The sequence below is a fragment of the Dermacentor albipictus genome, chromosome 2 (genome assembly GCF_038994185.2).
Source record: "Dermacentor albipictus isolate Rhodes 1998 colony chromosome 2, USDA_Dalb.pri_finalv2, whole genome shotgun sequence".
In the NCBI taxonomy this organism is placed as follows: domain Eukaryota; kingdom Metazoa; phylum Arthropoda; class Arachnida; order Ixodida; family Ixodidae; genus Dermacentor; species Dermacentor albipictus.
This window is the reverse complement of record NC_091822.1, coordinates 189613959-189633844: the sequence shown is the minus strand read 5'-3', so window position 1 is coordinate 189633844 and position 19886 is coordinate 189613959. Positions and strand designations below refer to the sequence as shown.

The 19886-nt window shown below is 49.5% G+C and overlaps 1 protein-coding gene across 4 annotated transcripts in view; it reads left to right on the top strand.

Annotated features, from left to right (window-relative positions):
- LOC135919117 (lachesin-like) overlaps nucleotides 1-19886 on the top strand; it is a 216384-nt gene that overhangs the window by 124148 nt on the left and 72350 nt on the right. Inside the window, exon 1 of one of the 4 annotated variants that reach the window (XM_065452861.1) lies at nucleotides 10739-10848. The exons of the other annotated variants lie outside the window; for them this stretch is intronic. Coding sequence (XP_065308933.1) covers nucleotides 10842-10848 — 7 coding nt within the window. The 5' untranslated portion in view covers nucleotides 10739-10841. Of the gene's footprint in view, nucleotides 1-10738; nucleotides 10849-19886 lie in introns of those variants that run through there. 4 annotated transcript variants of the gene reach the window in all.

The window sequence follows — 19886 nt, the reverse complement described above, 5'->3', positions numbered from 1 at the left end:
TCCTGCAGATGAAATTCAAGCCATGCAGATGTAAACCAACAAAGAAATTGAGCTTTTGGACGTGCTCGTCTGGCTAGTTCTGCCGACGTGAAAGAGGGAAAGGAAGAGGGAAAGGAAGTGCACCGCTTTCGGCCCTCTTGGGGTCAGCTATTTTACTCGAGCTGTGTGTCAAACCTGGGAGAGATATTTCACCGCAAAGTCCGCACTGCTCGAGCATCGTATATATGGAGGGCGCGCGATGTCCAGCCATTCTCGCCTTCAACCGCGCGTGGCCAGCCTGGGAAGTGGCTCCTAGTAAAAAAAAATAATAATAATAAAAATAAAAAACGCGAAGCGCAAGGTGTCCCGCTTTTGCAATGCCTGCTGGAACCAGCCTTCCTTTTTTTCTCTTCTTCCATTCTGTACTCCGCGCAGCCCCTAGCAAAGGTGGCTCCTCCGAAAGCATAAAATAACAAATATTCTCTGGCAACTTGACAGCGCCAGTGTTTTTCTTGGCCCGAGAATGGAAAAACTCTCGGAGGCAATATGCTGGCGGCGCTCGGCGCAAGCTTCGCCTGCATCTCTCCAGGCTTGCCGAGTCGACCTCACTTTCGTCTATCCGGTTTTACAGTGAAACCTGTGTGTTTTACACAGCTGGAAAAAAGAAAGAAAGAAAGAAGAAGAAGAAGCGATGGTATACGAATATTAAGGAAGTCTGAGCATGGTAAACGACTGAGTGAGGCCCCAGAAAGAGTGTAAAAAAAGATGCACGTGGGGGCCTTTTGTGGTTGCTTTTGTTTTCTTTCGTTAATTCTTGAACCTTAATACGTTGCCTCCAAGCACACTGGCCCCTTATTCTTTCCCCCCCCCCCTCCTCTTCTTTATTTTGTTCTTTTTTTACTTTTGAAGGGCCTTGATATTGGGCTACGCGGAAGGGCCGTGAAATTACTGGGTGTTCCGCGGACGGCCGCGCGCTCGGTTGTGGACAGAGCACTCTTTGCGAGACTGATCACTCCTTCCTCGATGACGTATGCTGTGTACGCGCCCTCTGTGCTTCGAGTCGGGTGTTTCGGAAAGGGGGGAGCCAGTTGAGGCTCACGATGAAAAACGAAGATGGTTCTGCCGTGCTCTTACGCCTTAATCGAAACTGAAAAAACAAAAGTGAAAGGAAAACGTAATCAAACAAATCGTGGCACGAAGGGAAGGCAGCGGAGCAACGATTATATCAAGATGAATGGCCGTTTAGCCTGGGGCCGCATTAGTCAGTGGTTCTTAGAGAGCGAACAGAAGCCACTTATCTTCACCATGCACTCATATATTTCTAAAGAAAGAAAAGGAAAGCGAATTCATTTCGGAACGTAGTGCTCATATGGCACAAACAGATGTGTGCCCTCTTCGGTTTCCCTGGATATTTACTCCCTCAGCGCCGGTGCCCGAACATACAGTTGTACTTTGGTGTTCCTCATATTTATTTTCTGTCTTGCGTTCCCAACTTCGTAGTTGCTCTCAGCACTCACTCGCTCTCTGGCTGCCCACCTTTGTCGTCTTCGAACTGCAACCTCCGCCCCCTCCCCCCCCCACCTCATCCTACTCTTGCATACTGCAAAGTAAGCGTAGTGGGGCATAAAAACATCTCATGGAATTACATAATTAGTTTATATTCACGCAAGGCCGATATTCTAAGTGTGGCTTGCGACTTGACGCCGCACTGGTTGTTGTCCATCTATTGCCTCTCTAGCGGTGATGTTGCACTTGCGCATCGAAGAGTTTTCGTGAACTCTGACTGATGTGTGGTTAATCGCGTAGAGATTTCTACTGGTATTAATGAAGAGGAGACCTGACGCTCCAGTCATTCAACCAACATGAGGACGATGCGTATAGTACGCGGGTATTTAACTACGATCTCGCATGGCTTTGTTCGGGAAGCAAATTCTACCTTGTTTTATTGTTTTTTTTTCCTCTTCACCATGGTGCAGCCGCTCTGTACGCTAACCGCACAACGTTTGTTTAGACCAGAGACAAGTGATGTGCAGAGTGTTGGACCTATTGCACAATCGTTCACTATCAGAACTAATAGTTCCAGGCCGGTGCTCCGAAAGAAACTCCGCGGAGAAAGCGTTTGTCCCGATGCTAAGGTTCCTGCGGTCTGCAGGCCTTGGTGACAGTATTGAAGAACTGCGCCCGCTACTGCTCTATAGTGCGCGGCTTGTTCGTGGTCGTTTTTCCTTGTCTCTCTCTTTTTATTTCTCTCTCCCCGCCCGCTATTCTTCTGTTTCTCACCCCCGCCCCCCCTACCTATCTCTCCCTTGCAGGGTAGCCAACCGGATGTACCTCTGATGAACTTCCCTGCCTTTTTATGCATAATTTTCTCACTAGACCAGCGGAGTATTTTACATTGACGACTACTTTATTCCGCTTTGTAATTCTGAACGCATAAGTAAGCCTCGACACTTCTGAGTATGCGCACAACTAGATCTGGCTGACTGCTGGACAGTGTCACTCACAATGTGTGACAATTTCAGGTGTTTTAAGGCGCTCCTTTCATTTGTAACATTAATAAAACAATACGATAATATAAATTGGAGAGATAATGAGGCCATTCATGGTGATCAAGCAAGTTTGAGTCGACAATACTAAATTAAAGCAAGAAACCAGACAATTCCCCGAAGCCAAAGGGGCGAATTTAAGGTGAATCCCCATGCGCAGCAGCTCTACATCAGGATTATGGTATCACAGGAGCGTCAGCTGTCACGGTCGTTGCAGACCACAGCTACCAAAGTAGTGATGTAGGCGCACGTACAAAAGCAATCGTGTTCTAGGCTATCATGTTAAGCTGCACATAGCCTTCGGTTCTTATCCGCTTTTGACGCAAGCAGAAATGCGCACACGTGCTCTTGCGCGTGCAGTGGTTACAATAAGCGGTTGGAAACAATAGACGTGCTGACAAATGAGAGACATATGTCGCATTTATTGAAATGTCTAGCAGACGATGCTCGGAAATAAAAGAGGACCACTACTTTCTCAGGTAAGCTCCGTAACAGCGCTGACCGACGTGCCAATCGACACTCTCGTTAGATGAACAAGATAACAGAAAACTCTAGTACTCGCTATTTACATTCTGAGTGTATGTAGAGAGAGATAGAGACGGAGAGAGAAAGAAAATAGAGGAAAGGCAGGGAGGGCGTCCGTTCGGTTTGCTACCCTGCACTGGAGGAAGGGGTATAGGGACGAAAAGAGAAATAGAGAGCACGGTTTCGCGCACATTTGAAGGTGCGCACCGAGTCTATAAACGGTCGCCAAGAGCTGTCGACTTGAAATGCTGCATAAGTGCTTTCGTGGCTTTCTGCGCCATCGACGCGTACGGCCATGCCTCAAGGACCTTCATTTCCAGAAGTGCTCTAGAGTTCAGTCAGTTCATTGCTGTCCGCAAAGGTTCACGCTCGACGTCGTACCGGGGAAAGAGACACAAAATCTGTTCAGTTGTTTCTCTTGTTCCATAAGAGTCTTACAAGGGCGTATCACCCATTCCGATGCGGAACGAGTGGGCATTAGTAAATGCCACCCCGAGCCAGAAGCGGCACAATAATGTCGCCTCAGAGTGGATAACCTTTGGTGGCACTTGTAGCTTTAGGGATGGATCAAGTGATCAAGTCTATGAAATGGTGGCGTGCGTAGACAATATATCGTCAGATTTCCTGAAGTTTAGTATGAAACTCTATGCAGTAGAATGACAGGTGCGCACGACACCTTTCCGCGAAGCTCGTAGTAGAGAGCGCCGTCTCAGATTTTATATGCGAAGATACAGGACTATTCAGATCGTTATTGTCGGTTGGAAGTTAACTAAAGAAACGCCAGAATTCGGTCAGGAACTTATTCGTCTTTCAAGTGAGCAGATTGGCAACGGTGTGCGGGATGTCGATTTCCATGCCATCATATTTACACTTCTGCAAGAAAGAGATCGGAGCCGCTGCGGTGGACTATGGAGAAGGCATGTGGCATTGAAGCTGCATAGCCCAGCTGGTGAGCTCGGCGCACAGATCTTCTGAATACAGTGAACAATGACTTTTACAGTACGACAGCTCAATTCTCGAAGTAGTATAGACTACGCGCGTCATTCATTAATACTGTCTGCAGAAAGGCACATGTTCAAAAACAGACAATAACAACCGAAGCGGCACGGTCGAAAACATTCGTCCCTGTTGCTTCGTTTCTCTTCGTCCTTCTTGAATGCGCGCTGGCCCGATAAATTTATCCAATATTCTTGACGTAGAGGCAGGGTAGACATCTGCGCAAGTGCTTATTGTTCATCACAAATGCTACCGCGAGACTGATTTGCCTTCGCTGAAAATTTTAGCATTTTGAAGCTTCTGAGCACAATGGCCTAACGTAGGCAAATATTCTATGGCGTATCCTTTGACGTGCTGTAGCCAGATGGTTACTATGAGCTCTCCCCGTTGGCGTTTTCTTAGAAAGGTTAAAATTGTTGACATAGCCTATGGTGAAGCCTGTGCTGTTATGAAGCCTGTGCTGTTACGTAAAAGCCACGAAGCTTCTCCCACGCTTCTTGAGGTCCACCACCAACTCTAACACTTTGCGATTTATTGGAAGATTAACACTCGAGCGTGTGTGCGCATGCGTGCGCTGAGGTTTTCTTCATAGCAAAATGATGGATAGTGTGGGCTAGTTGGTAACGCGTATTAATAAGCAGCTAGAGCGCTAAAAACACGAAAGACGTAGAAAAAGAAATACACGCCACATGCGCTCGTGGTTCATACTTTTCCCCATCTTTTCTTTCACCTTTTTTTCCCTCCCTCAGAGCAGGATAACGAAATATAACCCGCCCTCCTGTTTTCCCTTATAACTTTTCTCTCTCTATCTCCCTAGATCATAACCTCACATTCATACACTTTATTGTTTTTGTGTGCATGATGTGTGCCGCGATACGATGGGCGCCTCGCACGTACCACAGAGCTGACAATCTGCCTCAGTTTCGCCCGAAACAGGTCACTAATAACCGGGTCAGTCAGCGACACTGCTGCTCTCAGAGCGTTAACCTTGATGCGATAATTACCGCACACGTAATTTGACACTCCGCCGACATAACTGGGACGTCTAATGAGCGAAACTGCCCGAAAGACCTCCTTAGCGTCGATCGATGGCGTAGACGACTTCGTCATCACGAAAGCACCAAGGAAACAAGTATATACCGAAATGAACAAGCTCCCAGTTTTCTCACGAAATGATGCGGAAGAACTAGCTTAAGTAAGAGAGGAATATTTGCTTACGAAACTTTCACGGCATCATCAGCCGTCTTACATACTTTATATATATATATTACCACGTTTCACACTAATGACTCTTGTCTAGCGGACTCGATATAAGCAGCTTCGTCGTTAGAGCATAATAGATTAGAGTAGAAGGCTGTAAATCGTATAGTGTCCGTGCGGCTCATTGTCCCTTACTGTAATTTGATGTGTAATTTAACCACTTTACCAACAGACAAAGACAGAGAGGATCAGTAATGTACGAGTTGACGCAATGACAGGAGGAAGCTTACGAAGTAGGCAAGCCCGCTGCCGCAATTTGGAATATATGTGGCAGTAGGTTAAGTTGGTTACGGAGAGCGAGGTGACGTTTGTCTCACGTCGTACTAAATAACTGTGGTGTAGCTATTTTTGGCTGACCGTAAAAGAAATGAAGAGCGTGGGGAATTGAAAAAAAAAAGTTCCCCGATATGTCTGTTTCTCCATACGAAAGCACTGGTCCCACAGGTCTCGTAATAACTTGGTGCGCTGTTGCGTCAGTTACTCATACATTTCAGCAGCTTTGGGCACGATGTCGTTTTTAACAATAGAAATGAATGTACCAGCACCTCCGGCCAATTTCACGCCAACATAAAACGTTCTCTATAACAAACTAAGAAAAAAATATCGCGCATATCCCATGCGCCGTGGGAAGCCCTGCAAAAGGAGCGTTCGCGTCATCTCCGCCACTGCGGCCTACATGCCCTATGCGCACGCGCTTTTTCCATCGTGCGTCAACCAATCATCGCACGTTACAAACTCTCCTCCTGCCTTCCTTCTCTCAGCGCCACCCCACTCCTCCTTACCACTCGCATCTTCCTCTCCATAGTCCAACCACCACCACCACCGACCACACCATCAAAACCTTGTCCGACTCCACAAAGAACACTTTGATAAAAAAGTCACAGCCCCGCGCGCCTCACTCAGCACATTCACAACGTGTAAGCTGGAGCTTACCCCCCGCTTCTCCCCCTGCTACCTCCAGCACGCCGGACTTTGTTCACAAACTCCTGCAACCCTGTGCAAAAGAAGGCACGCGAGGGGACCCAGCCACAGTTGAGGAGGCTCAACCGTAGACAGTCGTACGCATGAGAGCATGCTGACACGCGCAGACCGGCACACGGGGCTGTTGCCGTGATTTTGTCACCACCTGGCGCATGAGCCTGGCAGGGCACTGTCTCGGTGGGGTGGAGTGCTCCTATGCGTTGCGTTAAGCCGCCGCTGTTCAGGCCCACTTACGAGCTCATCTCCTCATTTCGCTCTCTTCTTCATCTTTAGTCGCTGTGCTCTACTCTCATTTGGTGTTTCCATTCACGGTATTTTGTCCTATTGACTTCCCTTAAAATATTCGATGTTAAAAACTTGTTATGGCTAGGTGACTGCGGCGTTCCGCTCCTGAGCACAAGGTTGCAGCCGGTTCGGTTTATGGCAGCGATGGTCGCATCATCATGCCAACAAAAAAAATCAAACATAAATAAAAACGCTCTTTTCCCACGCCTTAGATGTACTTCGAAGGATCACGGGGATCAAATGTAAATTCGAATCTTTTACCCACCCCTTATGTAATACCCCTGAAATCGGGGGTCTTTAAGGAAAATAAACTGAACTGAACTGAACGGGTGTTCAAAGTAACGGGGAGGGCTCCACTGTGGCGTCCCTCGTAATCGCTGCGTTTCTTTAGGACATCACTCCCGCCACCAAATGCAACCGGAAATTGATTTCGTCATTACTTTACGCGGCCTATAGTGCTCGGTTGAATAAATTAGGATTACATGTCTTCAGTCACTCCGGCCTATTTGAGCTATACGTATATGTACCGCGAATGCTTTCTAGTTAAACCAAGAACCATGCTAATCCTCCTGCTTTGCACCTTCTAATAGCTGGGCCATTATTCCAAACCTTCTACTTCTTAATGATGCCACCTTACAACTAAAAAATAAGTGCTTTGTACGCACTTATCGGCGACGGAAAAGGGCAAAGGCGCGGACGGACGCGTGGTTGAGATCATAGGTACTTGCAAAACTCATATAATCAAAGCGAGAAAGTAGAAACTGCACTTAACGTCACTTTATATCCGTGATGATAGCCTCAAAGGAAACACAAAAACACACCGTCCGAGAAAACGAGATGTGATTGGGAGTTTCGTGCACCGAGTGCCCTGTTAGGATTTAATCTATTACGCGAGCAGTGTTTCGCCTTCAGAGAGGCGTTGACGAGCCGCCAGGCTATAACAGGAGCAGCAACTGCTCCGTAGAGCGTCTTCTAGAAAAAAAAAGAAAGAAAGAAGAGGACTCTTTTCCAGAGACGGTGGCCGGGAGGCATCCGTGGAGGCTCTCCGTGCGCCTTATTAATACGGCTAATGCCACTTGAGCCCGCAGCGCCGGCTGCAGCCCAAATCCAGGTCTATTAATAAGGCTCTCAGCAAGGCGAGGAACTCGCACGGCGAGCTCGGAAAAAAAAAAAAAAAGAACGGGGCACGCGCGCTACGGAACGAGGTTTGAAAAAAAAAAAGAAAAAGCGAGCGCCGTCGCGGGCGATCGTGATTCTCCTCGACACCACCACCGCGGTCGCACCACCAACTCGGGCCCGAGCCGGCAGTGAAAGAGAAGAGACGATAGCGGTTGGAAAGCGGAGGGGCGCCGCGGGACCTGCGCCGCCCTCGGCAGGCCCACGCTGTTTTCCAGCGTCCGAGCAACCCTGCCGCTCGGGTAGGCAGGTCACGTCGTCGTTTTGTGCCGTCGTCGACAATCGACTGGCCGCGCGCTCGCCCGAGCAGCCCGGCTGCGAAGGCGTTCCGTCGCGTGGCGCCGTGTAAACACGCGCTGTGAGCGCAGTGCAGTTATTTTGCTGTTGCCGCCGTGTGCGAACACGGCCGCGTCAGCCCACAAACCGACCTCCTTCTCTCTCCCCCTCTAAAACAACTCGGCGGGCTGGTTGCGGTCAACCGCTGAAGGCTGCCGTCCAACGATCACTCCCGGAACGCCGCGTAGTGTACGTTCGTTTCATTTTCCGCACGTAGCGCGCATAGCCGATCATTCTCGCGAGCGATTACGAGGTGGTGCGGAGCGATTTTTGGCGCCGTCGCGCGCGCGTCACTCAGTTTGACCGAAGTGATTCTCACGTTTCGGTTTGTGTCCGCATTCTCACGTCTTTGGCGACAGACATACTTGGTCTACTGTCGTTTCACAAATGAGACTGCTCCAAAATTTCATATACATATGTATATCATTGGAGGTTTTCTGTTTGAAAAGACACAAATCATGTATCACAGAATCTGCGTCACAAGAGACTTCTAATGGCGCACACGGGTAGCACTCGTGATATTTATCTTATCAGGCCTCAAATGTTTCTACCTCTTGCTTTAAGACCAGGACTTGCTGCTGTTTCGTCAGGGACCATTGGAGGCATCTATTCGTACACGCTACATATGGTGTTTTGCGCGCCACGCCTTGCTCTCTACAGCGACCACACATTTCAAATTTATTCGTTCATTACGTTGCTGATAGCGACCTGAATATCTCTTTTGTTGTCCCAGATGTAAATATATATAATGATCTTTAATCGTCCCTCTTTCTTTCCTTTTTCCCAACATATTCTTTTTGAAACATTTTGAAAGCCTGTCTACTCCCTACGGAGAGAGTAGACCATGTCAGAGATCATACACACACCTGTAGAAACCTGTCTTTCAATGGCGAGTTCAGTACAGAGCTCAGTACAGAGTAGCATGCCTGTCCTTAGACTGGCTAATGTCTCTATCCATCATAGGTACCCTCCCTTTCTCGCTCTCTTTCTCTCTACCTCTTTGTCTCTCTCTCTATCTCTTACTATCGTCGGTACTGTCAAGCTAGAAGAATTATAGTATAACAAAACCTGGTAGAGCATATAGAGCCCACAATGACTTCAGGACACAAGACGAGATCCTCGCGTCTTGTGCGCCTATCAGGCAGCTCGGGACTCGCGTGCAGCTCTCATTGTCAGCCCGTGACGCGGCTACCATAGGTGGCGCGGGCGCGTCGCGCTCCCGTGACGTGCGCGCGATGGCCTGGCGGAGTGTCACGCCGTGTTGGCGCACGCTCATCTCCTCGGGTGCCGGCGGGTGCATAGCAAACACCCGGCGTTCGGCGGTGACGTTTTAGCACTAATGTGCCGTATGCGATTAGGGCTAAGCCAAACCGCCGTGGGCGAAGCGCACGCCGCTCGGCCGAGGGACGCGCTTTCTTCCGAGTGCGGCCAAAAGGCAGCGCTCCAAGCAACAGCGTGGGCCACAAACGAAAACCGATATTCTCGGCGCACGATGCGAGCGCTGACAGATGCGCCATAAGCTGTCACCGGGGGGGCCCCCCGCTCTCCGAGCCCACTCTGATCCGGGGACTAGCGTTGACGGCCGGCAGCCGTGCGCGATTCTTTCATAGATTCTCGCTTACTTTTCGTCCCCACCCTGTCAGAAAACACATATTCCGAGCCCGCCTATATGGTGCGGCCGCTTTTGTATTCGATATGTTTGCGCCTCTCTGCCGCGGATGGCGTCGGCACATGTAGTCCGGGTGCCTGTGTCTGACTGGCAGCTTCGAGCACAGGAACCAAACCGCGACAAAACAAAGGGATTGTTGTGGCTTTTGTACCCGTTGACGGCAACAGTTGCGAGCGTAACAAAAAGAGAGAGAGAGAAAGAAAGAGCTCGATGTCGTGCATGTAGGCTTGTGTATGTGTGTGTCCTATAAAATAAACCACGTAAACCAGCCTATATTAAGTCGAAGTGTGCACTGCACTGGAAGAAATCTGTGATGCAAATCGGAAGAAAGATTGGTGCAGATACGTAGAGGCATTACTAACCGCAGCGATCGATTAACGATGGTTTAGCCAACGGTAGTCAACGGCCTGCAAAGCCGTTGATTACCGTAGTCTAAAGGCTGTGAAAGTGATACGCTTTCAAGTCCCCACACGTACGCGCACGGACGCACTCGACGTGCATGTTGCGTACGCACGCAGCGCCCTCATCGTGCAGCGTACGGCACGACGAGAACGGTTTGTGCACAGCGGTTTTAGCACAGTGCGCTGCTGCTGAATAAGTTGGATATATGCGGTGATCCCCATTGCACGTATGCAACTATGCAATGGCTATCACGAATGGCCACATACTTCCTTTTAGCAGCGTAGGTATATTACCAATCGTGGGCATCAATTTCCCGACTGCGTCGCTGTGCTAGTAATTTATCAGCGGCAGCACACTACACTGGATGACGCGTGGCAGCCTCGAGAGCGCTGCGATCGCGGCGAGCAAGTGGGTTGTCACGCTGGTCCTCTTCAATTAAGCCGAATGTCTTAAGTGGCTCTTGCGAGATGGCCGTCAAAAAAAAAAGAAGAAGAAAAAAACGCGGCGTCTTGTTGAGTTGTTAAAAAAGAACACAAACACACACGTGACCTTCTCCGAGCAAGCGGCGGGTGGAGCTGCGTGAAGCTCGGCTCACGATTAGAACCGGCAAACAGCCATCGGCTACAACTCGGGCATGCAGCAAGTACAGACGCGAGGAAGATCTCTGCTACGGCTTCGGGACTGCGATGTTCGGTAAGCGGCAGAAAACGCACACTGAGACGCTCGCCCGCGCCTGCTGCCCGGCTAATGTCCTGACACTTTATTTGGTCCATGAACTTGTTGATGCTAGATTCTGGCAAGCTTACTGGAATGGAAAGGGATGGTAAGAAGCACGTTAAAGAAAGCATGGCACGTGGTCATGTTTGTGTTAGAAATTAATGTACTGAATTACGAAAAAGAAGCAGTGGGATATCGCACGCTGAGAAGACCGACATACAGTGCGACGCAACTTGAGAAATAATATTGAAACGTCCAAGAATTTACAAGAAAAAAAAAGAAGATAGAATCGTAGCGACGGCAATCACAGTTGCCGTAGGCGTCGAAGTCTCTATAACCAAATTATCTTTGAACACCTCTGATAGCGTCCACGCAACAACAGTTGCTTGTGCATGTACTGTCAAATGCTCATATTCTGCGGCCTAAAGCTCACGGCAGGGTACGAAAACGCGCTCGCCGCGAAAGCAAAACATTGTGCGCGGACATGCATGCAGACGCGTAGTCAGTCACTGCGAACCCGCGCAATCGCTGCGTTGAGGCTTCATTCTGTTATGCTCCATTCGGTTATACAGACAGCTAAGACATTATAAGGACATATTTCACATAGTTTACCCTATGTTCACACAAGAAGCCGGTTCGGGAGACTCCATCGCGCAGCGACGTTCACTGTAAATATTCACTAAAGCGTTAGCGTCTGTAAACGATTCTATGCTTTCAGTTTGCCCAAGATTATTATCTTGACAGTAAAAACTCTCCTCGTTTTGAGAGTACTTACAGAAATGACCAGGAGGGCTGCCGCGTGGTGTTTTTATTGAGCGCCGTAAGCCAAACTTATGCGGAGAGCGCCGCGTTACCCCTCATACTACGTAAGGGAGGCGTTTCCGACAGATGGCGACTCCGTAGTCCTCGCCCCCAACACGCCTCGGAAGTGCGCTACGGCCGAGGATGCTCGCCAAGCGAGAGACGAGGTGCGACGTGCGAAGCGGCGGGAGCAAGGCGTTCGACCGCGAGTGCTGCTTTCTACTGCGGAGAGGATGCAACGTAATTGTGTTCTGCTTGTGCTACACATTTGAAACACTTACTGGCGACAAGCGCGGTGCCGCTTTAGGTAGTGCATTAAGGGCTCGCATGTGTCGTTGAGGAGGTCGACCTAAAAGCGCCACACGTGTACCTCACACTGCGGCTCGTTATGCCTTGCAAGAAGACTGACCCCTCCGATCGTATAACTTAATGCTTTACCAAATATGCAGCACGCTTTCGCCGGCACGTGCTACAGGAGTGTAACATGCTGCTGAACTTTCTGACTATTGTATGACGCGGAAAAAAAACTATTGATTAATAAGTGTGAGAAGCAAAATCTTGCTGAATCAAACATTTCCTAAATTGCTCTAAAGGTTTTCCACCACAACATTTCTTTAAAATTTAATATTTGCGAAGTTGAATAAGCAACATTTCCCATGGAAGTTTCTTCCTAAAAAAAGAAAACATGGGGTTTCACGTGCCAATACCACTTTCTGATTTTGAGGCACGCCGTAGTGGAGGACTTCCGAAATTTTGACCACCTGGAGTTCTTTAACGTGCACCTTAATCAAAGTACACTGGTGTTATCGCATTTCGCCCCCATCGAAATGCGGCCGCCGTAGCCGGGACTCGATCCCACGACCTCGTGCTCAGCAGCCCAGCACCATAGCCACTGAGCAACCACGGTGGGTAAGATTCTTCCTAAATTTAACGTTTGTGAAGCTAAATTATTAAGCTTGTACAACTACGGAATTAGACAACGCAAACAAGTGTTACTTGATTCATAGTGTTCCAAACAATTAACATGCTTGTAGTTGTGTCCTCCTATAGAGCACCGGGAAATATTTTACCCGTAGATCGAACTCGCTGGGACGCTAGTGTACGCCTACACTATGATAAAACAGTTCATTGAAGAGTTTTAGCGTGATGCATTCATAGTTAGCGACATTTCGTTGAGCTGTAATAAATAAGAACGCGTGAGAAACGCTATTATGTGGTAACATTCTTCCACACAAAAAAAAGGAAGGAAAATATGCGTTCACCTTCATATCGTTGTACCTCTTGGTGTAAAGGTGTCGCTGCCAATTCCCTGCAGCTGTGGTGTAGCCTCTTGTAACACTGTTATTTTTAGCAGTTTGGTTGAATATAACTTCTTAAAATGAGACATCCAGCGCCAATGTCTTCTCATTTATCTAGGGGTGCCCCCGCTAACGTTAGCCAGGCTGTTAAAAAAAGAAAATATATGTAAAACCCTGGTGCAGAATACGATTTTAAGACCCGGTGTTCGAACGTCAGAGGTATCACAATCGAACACTGTTAAAAATCGTATCCTGCACCGTTATATCTTTATCTTCTTTTGTTTTTGAACATCTCGACAAAAGCTTGCACACACATACGGATATCTATTATATTGTGCACATATAGCATATACTGCAGTCGCGCACAATGCCCTTGCCAGTAGCGGAAGGCATGGAACGCACTCCGCCGCTGAAATGACTGAGCGTAGCGCTGACGGTGCGTCCACTTCGCTTCGTTGTTTTTTTTGTTTTTGTTTTTTGCAGCCTAACGCACTCCGCATCTCTGGAGCCCCTCTAACCATTCGCCCGCGTGCCCCGCATGAACCGTCAGTATCGAGGCAGCACGACAACGCGTCAGCGATGCCGACGGCGTGAACGAACCGCACCTGCAGCGTTCGTATACTTGCCATCGCAATGAATAAAAAAAATCACCGCCCAAGCACTCTGGAGAGATAGTTAACCAGCGAAGCTGAAACGTGCGGTCCCGGTGTTTATCACTGGTTTAATCTCGACCGTTAGAAGACGCCGACGCTCGAGCCATTGATGATGATGATAGTTTTCTGTACACAGGCGCGGACAGAGGCACTTTCGTTTCGCATAGCCATATAAAGCTTCAGTTTAAAATGATGCACCAATGTATTCTGTGTACCGTCAGCTGCATCACGTGTGATAACAGCTGGTCCTTGTACCTTCTGGGCAGTATCGTCACCATAATTATCAGCCCGAGGAGACTCCTCGAAGATATCAATTGTTGTTTCGGCAATGTTAGCCCTGCAGGTTTGCACGTTATCGTCGACGCTGTAGCGTAGCTGTGTGCCCGCATGTTCACAGGCACACTGTTTGCATCTCGCGTAGCATAGTCGCCTCCTCCAAGACTGTCGATGTTGGCCTTTCGCTGAGCCCGGTAGCACGGCGTCAATGGCGGCTGCAGGAGCTCGGCTTAACCGAATTAGAGGTTCGTGTTAAACGCTTTCCTTTGATTCTTCTTTATTTTTTATTGGGCATACGCGAACCTAACCAAATCTTCACGAGATGTTATTCGGGGTGTGTACACCGGATAAAGCCGCCAAAGGCCGAGACAAAGGCCGGCGCAGCGCGGAAGCGCCGAGCACGGAAGAGCAAGCGACCCAAAAGCTTCCGCGGTGATGATGGAGACTTTATTGCCGCATGTGTATAAATAGCATGGAGGAAGGAAAAAGAAGGAGGGAGCATACCGCAACGCGATTGAAGCCAAACCAACCTGTCAGCCCAACGCGTGGTGGCACGTCAAAGTGCGCGGTTGCTTTTAGTGTTCCCGGTCTGCAGGCAGAGCCACGCCAGGGCAACTGAACAAGCACGCACCAAAAACTACTGGCACAGCTATTGGGAACCAAACGTCTCAGCAAATGTCGATTCCTGCTCCGTGATCTCGACGCAAGAGGTGTAGGGGTTGGAGGACGGACTTCGGGATGGAAAACCACAAACTTGGGAGGGATTTATTCTACATTATGTACAAGGAGGTGAGCGACAATTAACAGTCGTACAGTCATTACGGGCCGGCAGCAACTCGGACGCTGCGGCCCGCGGCAAGAAGTTCGAGAGAGGTGAATCAGGGAATCAGGGACTGTCCCAGCATGCTCAGGTCTCTCTGGAAGGCTTCTTATAAACCCTTCGAGCACTGCAAGTCACGTCATGTTTGACCAATGGGAGAGTCCGCTCCGATGACGCCACTTTCAGCCAATGGTAGGCGCCCGTGTCGCGGTGTCGCACCTGGCGGCTCTCTGCGGTCTTGCCTCGCAGACTGGCAATGCACTTCTAACGAGGAGAAGGGGAGGGCTGCTCATGCTCCATTGTCGGATGCCCACCTGCTAATCCCGGCGGCGCACGAACTTGTTGGCACGTGAACTTGTTGCCTTAAACTTGTTTGCTCGGCCGCTTCTCTGGAATGCACTTTCCTGCTTCTGCATTCCTCAATTAGCTGTGCTGCCATCCGATGTGGTCTGGGGAACTCGAAGTAATCGCAGGAAACAGCTCCATATCTAACAGCTCGTCCTCGCCCCGGTTGTTCTGAATGGCCGGTGAACACAATTCGCTGGCCATGAGGAACGCTGAAAGAAGCTGCAGGGTACTGGGGTCGAGCCTCGTTTGACAACCCTCGGGATCCTGGACCCTGGAGAACATACGTCAAACAAACCAAACAACACAGCGCTGCACCACGCGTAAGCGCAGGCTCTTCACCCCTGACTCGCCAGGCTATTACTGAGTCAAAATCAACCCTGATCTTTTAGTTCCCCCAATTTTGACCAAACAGTTCCAACCACCCTTCCAAACAGCTATCCATTTCTCCTCGATTGCCCACAAGACCAGACTATTATTGTTGTTGCAAAACAAAAGGGTCGCTGACGATGCAAACAACAAATGAAAACAGCCGACCATAACTTAAGTGGCCTAACTACACGAACAGCATGTTTCCAATCTATCGCAGTGGCGTACTTATCGCACGTATTGGTGCCACAGAACAATCTGGTCAACCTCACAAGTACGTAATCACAAGTGCACCAGCCTTGTGGTCACTAAACAGAACGCGTACTTGCATTGTAGGCAAACTTTTCATTCACGCTTACTCACGTTTCTTTCCTGAAAGTCCTACAGGACACGTGACATAAACGAACAATTAAACTTGCGGGACTTACACACTCCGCAGAACCCTTAAAATAATGCGTCTTAATAACTCGTTCCACGCATACTTATCAGAGAAGTCAGAATACGGCTGCCCTAACACACACAAGCAACCCAGTCATAAATCTGCTTCCTTCCGTCCACACAGGACATGCGCTAATGGAACTAAGAACGCTTCTCAGTGCAAATCATGCACTCACTGAAAATCTACGCGCTTAACCTTACAAAATTCAAAAACACTTAAAAAGAAAGAAGGTTAAATAACACACGCGCTTTACCATAGGCCTCTGAACGATAACCTTGACCCTTGGTTACTCAAACACACACAAAAAAACCTATCTACTTATTAATGAGCATCTCGCGAGACTACATGTTTACATAAACCTCATCTTTCAAATCACGGAGCTTCTCAAACGAAAACACAAACAAAGCTCAAACCTTACACATTGAAAGAAATCCTAGTCTCAAATCGCGAAAAACTTTCCGATGCTCAAAATAAAAAAACAAGACACTCCATTTCTACGGAAGGGCTCTTCGCCTCCCTTTCCAAACGCTTATGTCTGACTCATACTCTGAGCCGTCCTCGCGGTGGTCGCGGCTTGAAAGCTACTCTGGCTGCCGAGAGACAACAAAAGGGCTGACTAACTATCAGCTCCCCCAAGACGTTACGGTCTCCTGCCAATTTGCGTCCTCGCGCCCCGCTTTCAACACAAACTCGATTGACCGCGTCGCTACTCCCCACCTGGTCTCGTCCTGCCACCTTGCGTTTCTTCGAACTGCACGCTGAGCTGTGAAAAGAACTACGGAACGACGAGGAGCTTAACTGCCTCGTGCCCTTTGTCCGCGTCCGTGCAGAACATTCTTCGCGGTCCCCCTTTGACCTGTGGCTCGAACGTTTAGGATGCGTCAACATCGTCAGTGACGACCGCACCTTTCTTCTCCTCGCGCCCTGCCCATTTGGGTTTCTCGCCATTTTTGGCGGCGCTACATTAATTACCGTCTTTCGGTCTTTACCGCGCTTCTTTTTACGGCGCTTTCTCCTTGCACTCGCTTTCATGTCGCCTCGTGCCTCGTGCTGGCCGGTACACATTTCGTCGGCCCGGATCGGTCTCTTACCCGCACAGTCTGAGTGATTTACATTTAAATCTACACTCTCTTTGCCTCGACTGGCGGACAGCTCAACCGACTCTGGCACAATGCAGCAGGCTTTACTCGAGTAAGACAACTCGCACTCTTGCGAACTGCCCTCTACTACATTGCCCAGCTCACGCTGTGAATCGGCACACAGCCCGTCGGTATCGATCGCTGTCTCACGCGCACAGTCCGAATGATTAATAAGTGAATCATCCCTCTCTAGGCTACCTAGACTGGCGGAGAGCCGCACCGATCCCTGAACAATGCAGTTGTATTCTCTTGAGCTACACAGCTCGCAATCCTGAGAATTACCCTCAACTGCATCGCTCAGCTCGCACTTCACTTCTGCACGCACATCTGGCTCTACATGGGTGCTCGCTTCTGTCTGGTCAGCAGTACCCTTTTCTTCGCTAGCAACCTCGCTAACATTACCAGCGACGCACACACGCGGTAACTGTGCCAATTTGTTCGCAGCTGGCCTAGCTGTCTCCACAGTCATCTGTTGGCACAGCACCTCGTCGCTCTCCTTGCGGCCTTTAACGGCCTCTGTTGCCACTAAGGCATCGTTAGCAGCTAGCCTTTTCCCTTCACTTATGAATCTGCAGCCAATCTCACAGGCACTACTCTTCTCGTCGGCTTCTGGCGAAAGTCCGCTAGACACTTCCTCATTCTTTCGCTCTATACTACCTACAGAATTCTCAGACAGCCGTTGTCTCTGTGCCAATAACTGATCACAATGCTGTATCTCTTTGATCAGTGCTGCCTTGTCTCTCTCATACTTTTCCTCTCGCTCACGTTCGCGTTCATTCTCACGTCCGTGACGCTCACACCTAAGAGTAAGTTCTTGAAGCTCCTGCTTCCGTTCATTCTCGCGTTCTTCACGCTGACGCTTACTCCTAAGTTCACGACGCTCTCGCAAACGTACACGACGCTCCCGCTGTCGTGGCTCCTGTATCACCTCCCAAGCAAGCTCAATGCTTTTCTCATCATTGCCACTATCATTAATCGCCTTTATGACAGCTGGTGTTTCCATCCGTTCGTCCGCCTCAACTCCCAAATCGTCGCACACCAACAACAAGTCTAACCTCGTCAACCTTCTAAGATCCATGGCAGCTGCCCCGACAGGTGGTTAAAACTGTTTTCCTTAATTAATTTGTGCAAACACACAATGCAACAAACTCCCGATTCCCAGAACTATCAAAATTGAACACACAACCTTTGAGTCTGGCGAATCATAAGGAAAAAAACCACGCGCTCACTTACGGTTGCAGCACCCTGCCATCCGGTTCATTTGTCCGCTGTTCCCGGTTCCTTCCGGACTCCCTGGGTCGAAGGCTCGCTCCTTCTTCGATACTCCCAGTCTCTTCGGACCTCTTTCGACGAAGGCTCTCTCTTCTTCGCTCTTCCCGGTTCCTTAGGATCTCTCTTGACGAAGGTTTATCCGTAGCGCTGCCACCAGCTGATGCATTCGGAGGCGATCCCACCGCTGCCACCAGATGTAGGGGTTGGAGGACGGACTTCGGGATGGAAAACCACAAACTTGGGAGGGATTCATTCTACATTATGTACAAGGAGGTGAGCGACAATTAACAGTCGTACAGTCATTACGGGCCGGCAGCAACTCGGACGCTGCGGCCCGCGGCAAGAAGTTCGAGAGAGGTGAATCAGGGAATCAGGGACTGTCCCAGCATGCTCAGGTCTCTCTGGAAGGCTTCTTATAAACCCTTCGAGCACTGCAAGTCACGTCATGTTTGACCAATGGGAGAGTCCGCTCCGATGACGCCACTTTCAGCCAATGGTAGGCGCCCGTGTCGCGGTGTCGCACCTGGCGGCTCTCTGCGGTCTTGCCTCGCAGACTGGCAATGCACTTCTAACGAGGAGAAGGGGAGGGCTGCTCATGCTCCATTGTCGGATGCCCACCTGCTAATCCCGGCGGCGCACGAACTTGTTGGCACGTGAACTTGTTGCCTTAAACTTGTTTGCTCGGCCGCTTCTCTGGAATGCACTTTCCTGCTTCTGCATTCCTCAATTAGCTGTGCTGCCATCCGATGTGGTCTGGGGAACTCGAAGTAATCGCAGGAAACAGCTCCATATCTAACAGAGGTCACGGGTCGGGCCACCACTGTGACATCACGGTACGTTCGCTGGCCAAGGCTGGTCGCGTGACGTAATGCTCCCGCCTATATTTTTTTTCCTTCCTCCATGATAAATAGGCACTGACGACATCAAGGCATGTGGCGATGGTGGTAGCTATATATATATATATATATATATATATTCCGCTGCTACTGCAATGCCAACGAGCATAAGTCAGGCACAACTCTATCATACTGTGCTCTCTATGCTGCCGTTCCACAGGTGGCGAGGGAACATTCTCACCCAGTCGCACGAATGTTATCGGGAAAAATAAGCTATACGCTCACCGTTCGGCGGCGAGGCGTTAAGCAAGCGGATTTTGCCGGTCAGCAACGAGCCGTCAGATTCGCCACGGGGGCAACAAGCAACAAGCAACAAGGCAACAAGCAACAAGGCAACAAGGCAACAACCAACAAGGCGGGGGCAACAAGCGTTCCCCGCTCGAAGGGTCATCGCGGGGAACCAACAGATAAACGCATAAAGAGACGACACACTCCACCCATCGAATGGGCTGCCATTGTCGCAGGCTGAACATATTGTAGCCAAATGCCGTCCGGCTGTGGCCGGGCTGAGCGCTTTCACTGGAGTAATACAACCTTCAGTGTCGAAGGAGGCGGAAAAAGGGTGAAGTCCGCTCCAACTTTGTTGTATATACCAGGAAGCGTAACGCCGGAAATCAAAAACATTACACGAAAGGGTCACGACATTGTCGCGATGCTCGAAAACTTGGCGGGTGAATCGCCAATGAAAGTCGGTGACAGTATACCT